We start from the raw sequence: 13,039 nt of genomic DNA, 5'->3' as shown, positions 1-13,039 counted from the left end.
AAAGGGCTGGAGCTGATTGGACTTTTGCTTACGGATTTTCAGGGTAACCGTGTCTCTGTTCGGGGTGCGGGTAAGTTTCAGGTTCGGGCTCCTGGATCTGGTGGTCACCGAGGGACATCACACCAGTCTCCTCGGCCTTGCGTGGTTTGATCCTCTGAGCATCCAGGTGACTGGGGTCCAGCGTATCAGCAAATTAGACTTTGATGCAGTCTGCCAAGAGTTGACCAGGTCTTCGAGGGGACCCTTGGCTGTTACACTGGCCCCCTGGTCTCTCTGCACCTAGATCCGACCATCACGCCCATCCGCATGAAGGCACGGCGGGTTCCCTTTGCACTCGAGCCCAAGATAGACGAGGAACTGGATCGCCTTGTGGAGCCAGTGCTGCACGCATTCTGAGAGACTCCAATTGTTACCCCTCTCAAGACTAATGGGAATGTGAGGGTCTGCACGGATTACAAATGTACAATCAACAAGGCTCTCCAGCAGCATGTGTACCCGGTGCTGGTCTTCAGCCATCTCCTCACCTCCCTTGCAGGCTCCAAGGTTTTCAGAAAATTGGACTTAGCCCAGGCTTATCAGCAGTTGCCAGTGGATGATGACACAGCAGAGGCACCAAAGATAGTTACCCACCGGAGTGCCTTTAGGGTCAAGCGCTTACAGTCTGGCGTCTGTGTTGCACCAGGAATTTTTCAGGGCCTCATGGACACTCTCCTCAAAGGAATTCCTGGGGTCATTCCCTTCTTTGACGGCGTGCTGATTGCCGGGGCTTCAGATTCGGAATTCGCCAGTCGCCTTTGCGAGATCCTTCGCCGCTTCCAATCTGCACGACAAGGTAAAGAAGGAGAAGTGCATCTTGGGAACCCCGAAAGTTGAGTTCCTGGGATACCTCATCGATGCTAATGGTATCCATCCTGCACCAGAAAAGGTTCTAGCTATCGTGAATGCCCCACCTCCAAGCAGGAGTTAAAGGCCTTTTTAGGACTCCTGAACTTTTACCATTCCTTTTTGCCACATAAGGCAGCGTTGGCAGAGCCACTCCATCGCCTCCTGGACAAGAGGACCCCCTGGGTCTGGGGCCGCCGTGAGGATGCTGCATTCTGAGAGGTAAAGAAGTTACTCACTTGCAACTCCGTACTGGCTCACTTTGATGAGTCACTTCCTGTTGTCCTTGCATGCGACGCCTCTCCATACGGTATTGGTGCAGTCCTCAGCCACACACTCCCAGATAGAAGAGAGGCTCCAGTAGCCTACTATTCGCACACCTTGTCTCCTGGTGAACGGAATTATGCACAAATAGACAAAGAGGCTCTGGCTATAGTGGCGGGCGTCAAAAAATTCCATGACTATCTTTATGATCAACAGTCTTTGATATTGACGGACCATAAGCTTCTGCTGGGTCTTTTTGCCCCAGATAAACAGACGCCACAGATTCTGTCTCCCCCCCGCATCCTGCGTTGGTCCATATTCCTGGCAGCATATCAGTACTCCCTGAATTACAGGCCTGGCAAAGCGATGGGCCATGCAGATGCCCTCAGTCGCCTTCCGCTGCCTGCTCATGGACCCGATCCGGCTCCAGCACATGGCATCATGCTCCTGGAATCGCTCCCAGAACTGCCGCTCCATGCGTCGGACGTGGCTTCACACTCGACGAAGGACCATATCTTTTCTTGTGTTCTCAACTGGGTGTGGAGGGGGTGGCCTACGGACCTCATGGACGCAGAGTTCACTGCATATGTCTCCCACCAGCACGAACTCTCAGCCCATAAGGGTTGCCTCCTCTGGGGAAGCTGGGTCGTCATTCCGACTCAGCTCTGTCACCGGGTCCTAGAAGCCCTAAATGAAAACCATCCGGGCATCGTACGAATGAAGACACTGGCCAGGAGCTGTGTCTGGTGGCCCAGAATTGATGTGGCCATCGAAGAATGGGTGAATCATTGCAACACCTGCCAGGAGTCTCGGCCAGAAGCACCTAGAGCGCTCCTACAACAGTGAGAGTCCACTCGCACGCCGTGGTTCCGACTACATATAGACTTTGCAGGGCCCTTTCACGGCCAAAATTTCTTCATTCTAGTGGACTCCTACACCAAATGGCTAGAAGTTGTCCCAGTAGCAGCTATGACATTCCGGTCAGTCGTCAAGGCTCTCAGCAAGATCTTTGCTACCCACGGCCTACCTGATACGATCGTGTCTGATAACGCTGCCTAGTTCATATCAGCAGAATTTAAGGAGTTCATCGGCAGGTATTTGATCCGCCATGTGACATCAGCTCCCTTCCATCCATCCACGAATGGTCAAGCTGAACGCATGGTGAGAACCACAAAAGAAGCACTCACCCGCATCATCCAGGGTGAGTGGGACCATCGACTGGCAGCGTTCCTTTTCAGCCAGCAAGTCACACCATGCACTGCCACAGGCCGTAGTCCAGCGGAACTTCTTATGGGGCGGTGCCTGACAACGTGTCTTGACCAGCTGCGCCCAGACAGGACTTCGGAAAGACCACCGACCTCCGAGATACGAAAGGGTGTGCGTGGGTTCAGCCCAAATGACCCAGTGTATGTACGGATCTATGCGAATGGTCCAGTGTAGATCCCAGCAACCGTCATTAGAATCACTGGCCCCGTCTCGTACGAGGTGGCCATTCTGGACAGCCAGACCGTCCGCCGTCATGTGGACCAGATGCATCGCCGCCTGGCTGACTCAGCACCCACCACGCCGATTCCAGTCCCCGGTGCACAGCATCAAGTCTTGCCACAGCCTGGAGAGGCCATCAGTCCAGACGTGATAGTGCAGGAACCTCCAGACCTCCCTGGACTTATCTGAGCCACCAGATGTCAGCGCACCTATGGGAGTCCCTCTGCCATAGATGTGCCAACCCCAGAGCTGACTGAGGAACCAGAGGTCCTGATACCGACGCAGCGCCGTTCTTTGTGAATGCGGGTACGGCCCCGGCACATACAGGACTATGTTAGTTAATCTTGAACTGTGCTTGGGGGGGGGAGGGGTGTTATATATGTAAGTTATGCAGGATCGAAATCCTGCATAACTGATTGGCCCAGACTTATGGCTGGCCGAGCGGGTGATGGATCGAAATCCTACCATCCGATTGGCCCTCTAGTTACGGTTTCAGTTGCACCAGTCACGGGAAGTCTGGGCGGAGTTAAAGGCTATAAAAAACCAGGGGTTTGCCTTGTATTTTGTCAAGTTCTGTTCTGAAGATGAAATGAACGTATTTTTTATTTATTGGCAACCTTCAGTCTCGAAAGACTATGGTATCGTGCTCTGAAAGGTGGTTCTGGCACAGCGTCTAGTGTGGCTGAAAAGGCCAATCCGGGAGTGACAATCCCTTCCACACCGGGAGCAAGTGCAGTCTGTCCCTGGTCTGTCTCCCTGGCTATGGGCCTTCCTTCTTTGCCTCTTAGCCTCAGACTGTTGGCAAAGTGTCTCTTCAAACTGGGAAAGGCCATGCTGCACAGCCTGCCTCCAAGCGGGCCGCTCAGAGGCCAGGGTTTCCCACTTGTTGAGGTCCATCCCTAAGGCCTTCAGATCCCTCTTGCAGATGTCCTTGTATCGCAGCTGTGGTCTACCTGTAGGGCGCTTTCCTTGCACGAGTTCTCCATAGAGGAGATCCTTTGGGATCCGGCCATCATCCATTCTCACGACATGACCAAGCCAACGCAGGCGTCTCTGTTTCAGCAGTGAATACATGCTAGGGATTCCAGCACGTTCCAGGACTGTGTTGTTTGGAACTTTGTCCTGCCAGGTGATGCCGAGGATGCGTCGGAGGCAGCGCATGTGGAAAGCGCTCAGTTTCCTCTCCTGTTGTGGGCGAAGAGTCCATGACTCGCTGCAGTACAGAAGTGTACTCAGGACGCAAGCTCTGTAGACCTGGATCTTGGTATGTTCCGTCAGCTTCTTGTTGGACCAGACTCTCTTTGTGAGTCTGGAAAACGTGGTAGCTGCTTTACCGATGCGCCTGTTTAGCTCGGCATCGAGAGAATGAGTGTCGGAGATCGTTGAGCCAAGGTACACAAAGTCATGGACAACCTCCAGTTCATGCTCAGAGATTGTAATGCAGGGAGGTGAGTCCACATCCTGAACCATGACCTGTGTTTTCTTCAGGCTGATTGTCAGTCCAAAATCTTGGCAGGCCTTGCTAAAACGATCCATGAGCTGCTGGAGATCTTTGGCAGAGTGGGTAGTGACAGCTGCATCGTCGGCAAAGAGGAAGTCACGCAGACATTTCAGCTGGACTTTGGATTTTGCTCTCAGTCTGGAGAGGTTGAAGAGCTTTCCGTCTGATCTGGTCCGGAGATAGATGCCTTCTGTTGCAGTTCCAAAGGCCTGCTTCAGCAGGACAGCGAAGAAAATCCCAAACAAGGTTGGTGCAAGAACACAGCCCTGCTTCACTCCGCTTCGGATGTCAAAAGGGTCTGATGTGGAGCCATCGAAGACAACAGTGCCCTTCATGTCCTTGTGGAAGGATCTGATGATGCTGAGGAGCCTGGGTGGACATCCAATCTTGGGGAGAATCTTGAAGAGGCCGTCTCTGCTGACCAGGTCGAAAGCCTTTGTGAGATCTATGAAGGCTATAAAGAGTGGCTGTCGTTGTTCCCTGCATTTCTCCTGCAGTTGTCTAAGGGAGAATACCATATCAGTGGTGGACCTGTTGGCTCGGAATCCACACTGCGATTCTGGATAGACGCTCTCTGCAAGTACCTGGAGCCTCTTTAGTACAACTCGGGCAAACAGCTTTCCTACAACGCTAAGGAGAGAGATGCCGCGGTAGTTGTTGCAGTCACCCCTGTCACCTTTGTTCTTGTATAGCGTGATGATGTTTGCATCCCTCATGTCTTGAGGTACTCCACCTTCTCTCCAGCAGAGACAGAGGATTTCATGCAGCTCAGTGACGATGATCTCTTTGCAGCATTTTAGGACTTCAGCAGGGATGCTGTCTTTTCCAGGTGCCTTGCCAAAGGCAAGGGAGTCCAGGGCCACGTGAAGTTCTTCTAGGGTTGGTTCACTGTCAAGCTCTTCCAGCACAGGCAGGCACTCAATGTTGTTCAGTGCTTCTTCGGTGACTACATTTTCTCTGGAATATAGCTCAGAGTAGTGCTGCACCCAGCGTTCCATCTGCTGCGCCCGATCCTGGATGACCTCGCCTGTGGCAGACTTCAGAGGGGCAATTTTCTTCTGTGTTGGACCTAGGGCCTGCTTGATACCATCATACATCCCCTTGATGTTGCCCGTGTCAGCTGCTATCTGTATCTCGGAACAGAGCTGGAGCCAGTAGTCGTTAGCACATCTCCTGGCAGTCTGTTGGACTTTGCTGCGAGCAGTTCGGAGGACCTGCAGGTTGCGCTCACTGGGACAGACCTTGTATGCTGCTTGAGCTCTCCTCTTTTCCTCAATGACTGGTGTCAACTCCTCAGAGTGGGCTTCAAACCAGTCTGCCGCCTTGTTGGTCTTCTTGCCGAATATGGACAAGGCGGTGTTGTAAACGGTATTCTTGAAATGTTCCCATCTGTTGGATGCGTTTGCGTCGGCCGGGCCTGGAAGAGATTCCTCAAGCGCTTGTGCAAATTCCTCCACTTTTCTCTGATCCCGGGTCTTGCTGGTATCAATGCGAGGTCTTCCTTCCTTTTTCGTGTGATACAGTCGCTTTGTTTGCAGTTTCACTCTGCTGCACACCAGGGAGTGGTCAGTGTCGCAGGCAGCACCATGATAACTGCGTGTGATCTTGATGCTGGGAAGGCTGGAGCATCTGGTGAGGATCAGGTCGAGCTGGTGCCAGTGCTTTGATCTTGGATGTCTCCAAGAGACTCTATGTTGGGGCTTTGTGTTGAAGAACGTGTTGCTGACACAGAGACCGTGATGACAGCAAAACTCTAGCAGGCGTTGGCCATTTTCGTTCATCCTCCCAGTGCCAAACTGACCTAAGCAAGTGGGCCATGAACTGTTATCAGCACCAACTCTAGCATTGAAATCGCCGAGGATGAACAATGGCTCTTTTACAGGGATTTTCTTGACAGTGGTGGCCAGGTCATCATAGAATTTGTCTTTGGCTTCTGCTGGAGACGACAGAGTCGGTGCATAAGCACTGATGAGAGTGATAGGTCCTGCTGATGACTGGAGCTGCAGGGACAAAATTCTTTCACTTCCCACAGTAGGTGGGATGATGGATTTCAGCAGGGTATTTCTGACCGCAAAGCCAACGCCATGTTCCCAGGTTTCGTCTGGTGGTTTTCCCTGCCAGAAAAAAAAAATGAAATGAACGTAGTGAGCTGTTATCGCGATGCCTTCCTAGATTCGCATGGACCCACTAGATAACAGTCAAGTGCTTTTCCCAGAAGAAGGAGGAGGGGCTGAGGCCGCCGACATCGTTCAGCCCAAGCAAAGACTGGCGCACGGCCCAGCCAGCCCATTTCTCCAGCATGTGCTCGTCCCAGAGGCCCCAGCGGGAACATATGACTCAGCAAAAACCAACCGGTGCGCTTTGGCCCCCGGCCGCCAGGAGAGTGCTGTCGCCTTCCTGTGTCCTCAGCCTTTGGCTCGTTTTTCCTTCTGTGCTGGCAGAAGGGGAAAGGAAAACGGAGCTGGGGGGCCCTGGAATGCAGGCAGTGGAGTGTAGTGGTTGGAGCAACTTTCCCCGCCCTCTGTTCTTTTACAGACTGTACGCAGCAACAGTTGCCCTGCGAGGCGGTCTCCAGGCAGCAAGGTGTATGTTGAGCAGTGAAAACCTATGGGGGTGTCTTGCCCAGAGTCAGGCCATCTTGCCTAGTGTTGTGTGCTCCAGAATCCTTCCCGGCCTTCCCACCTGAGGCCATTTGAAGCTAGGGTTGTCTGAGATGGAATTTGGGGTGTTCCACATGCAGTGCTGAGCTGTGGCCCCTGCGAGGATTATGGACTTTTTTCTTTTGTCCAGGGGCAACCTTTTCTAGACAAATTCAGGCAAGAGATGTCTGCTGCTGGCTCAGTCTGGCTCTCTGGAACTTCCATGTTCAAGGGCAGTCTACCTCTCAATTCCAGTTGCAGGGGATAGATGCCTCTAAGGAGCTCAGAGGGGTGATGGTGCCTTTATGCCTTGCCTGTGGGCTTTTGGATGGTTAACGTGGGAAGCGGTATGCTAAACAGGATGAACCTGCAGTCCAGTCCAGCAGACTTTTCTTATGTTCTCTTATATCGCTGCTTGAAATTTCATGACTGCTTCTCCACTCACGCACGCACAAATTCTGTTTATAGAAATCTAGCATGTCAGGCTAGAATGGATTTTCTTAACTTGCTAGAGTTCCAAGTGCAGAGAATTTTTGTTGTGGGGATCATCCAAGCCATCACTTCCCCCCTCCCCATGCACACACATGCAGTCTTAAGGGATACAGTTCAGAGATTTATTCAGCACAGTGGCCTCTTAAATTTCTCATGGCATGTGCAACTGAGTATCAGAAGGCTCTGGTCTGTGTCAAGCCTTATAGCCACCCATTAAAACCACACACACTCATGCCTATGCACAGGCCCCGCATGTAGAAAACTATCCTCTCAAACTAGAATCCTTTTCCCTGACTTGCTACATTGCTGTGTGCAGGGAATGTATTTTTATTAATATTTCGCCATGGGAGCATTCCACCATGCCAGACACCCACCTACAATATGAAGGTGAACTTCCCAATCACTGGTCGATGGCCTGAGTTAGACATTGATCAGTTGCTCACTGAGATGTTGATCCTCCCTTAGATTCATTTATCAAGTTTCCCCCTAGGTTTCCCCCCTTCCTTTACTGTACACTCTTGACTGGCAGCAACTCTCAGGGGTCTTTCCAAGCCTGCTTGGAGATGCTGCCAGGGGTTGAGCCGGGGACCCACAGTCTCCCAAGCAAGTAGTTCTGCCACTGACTGTCTCTTCCCCTGGAGCATTTTAAGTGTCTGCATTGCAGGGGTGGCAGGATATCAAAGGCCAGTTCACTCTCCCCCGCCCCTCCTCCTAAAATTTGAAGGGTCCCGTCTCAAACAGAGCCTGCTATCTTCATCCCCTGCCTGGGAGCAGGCCTACTCCGCAGCATCAGCAGGTCTCGGACTTGGTTAGCGTCGGTTTCTGGACTTGCCATTCAGTACCGCAGTGGCAGCAGAACAGAAGCAAACTGCCTGCGACCGGAGCTCTGAGCTCATTCTTTTCCGTGGCTCTTCCTCCCCCGCCTCCTTCCCTCCTGCCAGTGTCTTGGTGTCAAGAGAAAACCCAGCCCGCCCCCCCTCTCCGGTTTTAGGCTTCTGTTTTAGAGCGTCATTCCCCACGCCTCCGCTTTGATCCGGGAAATGGAGCAGGTTTTAGTATTGGATGCACTGAATGACAGTGTTGCTACTACAGCGAGGAGGACCTGCCTGCGGGTGCCGTGGCATAGAGGGAGGGGTGAGATGTAGTCAAGATACGGGTTCCTAGAAGAAGCATTGCAAGCACACTGCACCATAGCTCTCTCTCCCCCCCCACCTCCATTTTCAGCTGCTTGTACCTTATTTGGTGGTGGTTCTTTTATCCTTTGAGTGTTTGCCTTACTGACCCTAATCAAACATGCACATTAATCAGACCCAAAGGTGACCTCCAGTGTGGCGCAAATGTCCAGGCAGGCAGCACTTATGTGTAGCGAGCGGCTTGCAAACCTCTGTGGAAAGAGGCTTCGGTGTAGTTACCTGAGCATCTTCCCCTGCAGGCGCATCTCTTGAAAGCAGTGATAGGCTGTAATTGCCCTTGTGCACACCAATGTATCACTTGTGTGCATGATCAATGGTGCGAACCACCGGTGCTTTTCTCCTTTATGGGGTTTTTGTCACATGCAGATTTAATGTGTGATTACTTGCGGGGAGGGGGGTTTGCATTTTATTGAGAGATCTAATATTTGTCACGTGTCCAACGTATTGTGTAGGGCACTGGTTCTCACGCATTTAGCACCGGGACCCACTTTTTAGAATGAGAATCTGCCGGGACGCACCGGAAGTGATGTCATGACCGGAAGTGACATCATCAAGCAGGAACATTTTAACAATCCTAGGCTGCAATCCTACCCACACTTACCCAGGAGTATGTCCCATTGACTAACGTTGTTAAAAGATTAGTAGCTTGTTAAAAGTACAGGTCTGTATCATTTCCCCAGATGCAGTCGCATACCATGGTAGCATCAAAATGAAATGATTGGGGACCCACCTGAAGTTGGCTCGTGACCCACCTGGGGGGTCCTGACCCACAATTTGAGAAACACTCAAATTGTAGGGCTTATTAGGGTAGGGTGTAGGGCTTCAATACAGTTTCATCCATCCAAGGGTTTTTTGGCCTGTTTAAAAATACATATTTTAAGGGGAAGAAGTTAAACTGAGTGTAGTCTTGCACTGTTTCCTAGTGTGCTCAGGCTCAAGCTTTGGCTGATCTCCAGGGAAAATGAGGATACTGTGCATGGTAATCCAGGTACCTGGTATCAGGTAATCCTGATACCTGGTAATCCTCCCTCCCTCAGTCCACTTCAGGAGTCCCCTTTTGCTCATTTTGTATCAGCTTTGCTCCATACGGGTATTTTTGTGTTTGGTTCTCAGACGTTAAAGCGCAAGGAGAAAGAATACGAGCATGAAATGGAGCGACTGGCCAGAGAGAAAATTGCCACTCAGCAGCGGCTGGCAGACCTGAAGAACGAACTGAGCCAGTGGATGGACGTCTTGGAGATCGACCGCATCATCCGACAGACAGTCCAGCCGGAGGATGATCAAGCATCTACCTCGACTGCATCAGGTACTCTGAAATACCTTCAAGGGCAGCCTCAGGGTGCGAGGGTCTGTTAGTACGGTGCCAGCTGTGTACATGGCATTTTGCAAAGGATGAGAGGACAGATCTCTGCCCTGAGGTGCTTACAATCTAAAAAAAAAAAATGGGAGAAGGCTTTCCTTCTTAAAAAAAATCGAGAAGGGAAGAAGGTGTGTTTATGTCAGTACAAGAGGACAGGTCTCTGTCCCTGGAGGGTTACAATCTAGAACGCAATCCAGGGAAGACATAAGAGGATTGGGAGAGAGATGGAGGCATGTGTACATGCACTGATTGCTGTTCTGTGTACTTGGGCGTTGTTACTGTGGATTAATTCAAACCATGTGGTTCCCAAAATGAGGGGTGGATATTGAGAATTCATTCTTCATGGCCCTGATGCCGGAATGTGATCCGTAAGGACAACATTTCTAAGCTTTATTCTACTGGGGGGGGGGGCAGGAATCTGCACCTGGACTGTACTGTTTCAGACTTGCAGGAGGGGCTCACAAGACTGGAAAGAAATATGTACCCGTCGAAAGCTAGAAAGGGGTGTAGTACAGCTATTCTCCCTGACATGCTAGTCTTCTGTGTGCGGGGGATATATATATATTGTAGGGAAGAGCGTTCAGTCATGCGAGTTTGAAGTCTAGATCCTGGTGTGGCCTTGGAGATATTCCGATCTCAAAGATCAAGATCTGATCCTGATGGGGTTTCTTCAGAGCCATCTGTGAGGCCCCCAGAGGAACTAGCATAGCTACAAGTGGCTGGTAAGTAGTGCAGGTGCCGCAGTGCACCGTGTAAGCGGTCGTTGCCCAGAATGGCTCCAATGGCAAATGGGAGGGGCCGCTTTCATGGCACACTGCGGCGCCTGCAAACTTGCCCACACCACCCTCCCTGTAGCTCCGCTACGGCCATGAGTCCCTCTTCTCAGCAGCAGCTTGGGTGGGAACTTCCTGCCTCTGCCACTTCTCCTTCTCATGGACTTGAAAGGAAAAAGAGGTGTGGAACAGAACAGGAAGTGTGGAGGAGAGGAGACTGGTGCATTTAGAGCAGGGGTGTCCAAAGTTTTTGGCAGGAGGGCCACATCATCTCTCAGACACTGTGTCGGGGGCCGGGGGGGGAAGAATTAATTTACATTTAAAATTTGAATAAATTTACATAGGTTTACATAAATTAATATACTAGAGGTGGAACTTATATGAATGAATGAAGGTCTTGCAATAGCTCAAGGCCTATAAAAGGCCTTGCACAAAGCAAGGCTGGCCTTTCCTTTGCTGCCACTACTGCATCACAGACGTGAAAGAGCAAGCAGTGGAGGGAGCCCTCATCCCACAGCTCACATGAGAGGTCAAACAGTCGCCGTCACGCTGAGAGAAGTTGCGTTGGGCTAGTGCGGGCTTCAATAAATCTCCGGAGGGCCAGAGGCTCATTGGAGACTGGGGACTCCCTGAGGGCCACATTAAGAGACCTCGAGGGCCGCAAGTGGCCCCCGGGCCAGGGTTTGGGCACCCCTGATTTAGAGCATGCCCAAAGCTGCAGAAGTAGGAGGAGGAAGCGCGACAGCAGAGATGCCTGGCAGCACACCGTTGAATAAGGGGAGGAGGCAGCATTTGCTGCAGTGTCTCATGAGACAGGAGATCTTGGGCTAGCCCTGGATTTATTTTGATTTTTTTTCCCCCCATTTTCCTCCCCACAGAGGGCGAAGACAACATGGACGAGGACATGGAAGACGACCGGCCTCTGAACTCCTTGCCGAAGCTCGCCCATCGCCAGCACCCCGAGCTCCTGAAATCGGTCCCCCCCATTGCCCCTTCGCACCACCCGGCAGTCTTGCCTCTCCCGCCAAAACACGTCCCGCCCCACGCGCAGCCTCCCCTCCAGCCCCAGGCGATCGTCCCCGCACAGACTCACATTGTGGCCGCCTCCACGGTGCAATCGACTGTTATCGCGCACACGGCCACCACCCACGCCTCCGTCATCCAGACTGTCAACCATGTCCTCCAGGGCCCGCAGGCCAAGCACATCGCGCACATTGCGCCGTCCACCTCCAGCCCGGTCCAGTTGACGACCACAGCTCAGCCCATCGGCCACATCACTGTGCACCCGGCTGCCCTCAACCACGTCGCCCACCTGGGCCAGCAGCTCCCCTTGTACCCCCAGCCTGTGGCCGTCAGCCAGCCGGTGGTCAGTCACATCACCCACGCCATTTCCCACCAGCAGGTGAACGGGACAGCCAGCCTCGGCCAACCGGCGGTCATGGCCAAGCCCGCCGTTGGAACTCAAGTTGTCCACCACCAACAACTGGTCGGGCAGACGGTCTTGAACCCCGTAACTATGGTGACGATGCCTTCGTTCCCCGTGAGCACGCTCAAGCTGGCTTAGGACCGGCCAAACACGCTCTGTCCGAAACTCCGTACATTCCAACCATGTCCCTCTTCCAAGGTTAGAGAGAGAGAGAGAGAGAGAGACTGAGAGAGTCTGCTGATGGAGCAAAAGGTCGGGGGGGTGGCAAAAAGAGAAAAGCACCCCCCCCAATTCTTTCTTTCTGATCTCTGCAACCCGGTAATTGAGAAATCAAGACCGTTCTGCACTTGAATTTTCCCTAATCAGAGAAAACATTTAATGAACAGTCCTCTTCATAGTGATTATTAATTTTTTTCCTTTTTTAAAAAAAAAACATGTAATCAGTGAATACGATATAACAATGTTATTAAGACTCTTAATTTTCTTTTCCACCCCATTTTTTTTTTTAAATGTGCTGCCTCTTTGTAGAATTTTTTTTTTTAAAGAAGCTACAACTATGGAAACCACGGCTGATCTCTTTGTCGAGACTGCGTAGATGAAGAGGAAGGAAAAATCATAGAAATATATATTATATATTTATATATATATCTATCTGCCTATAGCTACATATATATATAAATATGGTTATTGATGAAGGCCATCGATAAGGCCAATTCCTTCTTTTCCTTTTTTTCTTTTTGCAGGAGTATTTAGAGACGACTTTCGCTCACAAAATAAAAAAAGTCTCTTTCAGAAAAAGAAGAGAGGGCAACCCCTTTTAGATAACTATCTCTAAAGAGACAGATGGTTTGGTGGACCAGGGTAAAAAAAACAAAAACATAATCTAAAAAGAGAAACATGTTACAGTAATTTCCTTTCTCAGTATATTTTGCATTTCAGTAAACCATCTATAATCACTGTGACTTGTTATGGCATTTTAAGGAAATCCTCTGTCTAATAAAAATGGAAAAACAAAATATTACAC

The 13,039-nt window shown here is 51.1% G+C and overlaps 1 protein-coding gene across 1 annotated transcript in view; it reads left to right on the top strand.

The window, feature by feature from the left end:
- MNT (MAX network transcriptional repressor) overlaps nt 1-12,233 on the top strand; it is a 64,073-nt gene extending 51,840 nt beyond the window's left edge. Inside the window, exons 5-6 of the mRNA XM_066636034.1 lie at nt 9,570-9,762; nt 11,468-12,233. Coding sequence (XP_066492131.1) covers nt 9,570-9,762; nt 11,468-12,153 — 879 coding nt within the window. The 3' untranslated portion in view covers nt 12,154-12,233. The remainder of the gene's footprint in view (nt 1-9,569; nt 9,763-11,467) is intronic.
- Nucleotides 12,234-13,039: the final 806 nt, after the last annotated feature.

This window comes from Tiliqua scincoides, chromosome 8 (genome assembly GCF_035046505.1).
Source record: "Tiliqua scincoides isolate rTilSci1 chromosome 8, rTilSci1.hap2, whole genome shotgun sequence".
Classification (NCBI taxonomy): Eukaryota; Metazoa; Chordata; class Lepidosauria; order Squamata; family Scincidae; genus Tiliqua; species Tiliqua scincoides.
This window is presented reverse-complemented; position numbering and strand designations above follow the sequence as displayed.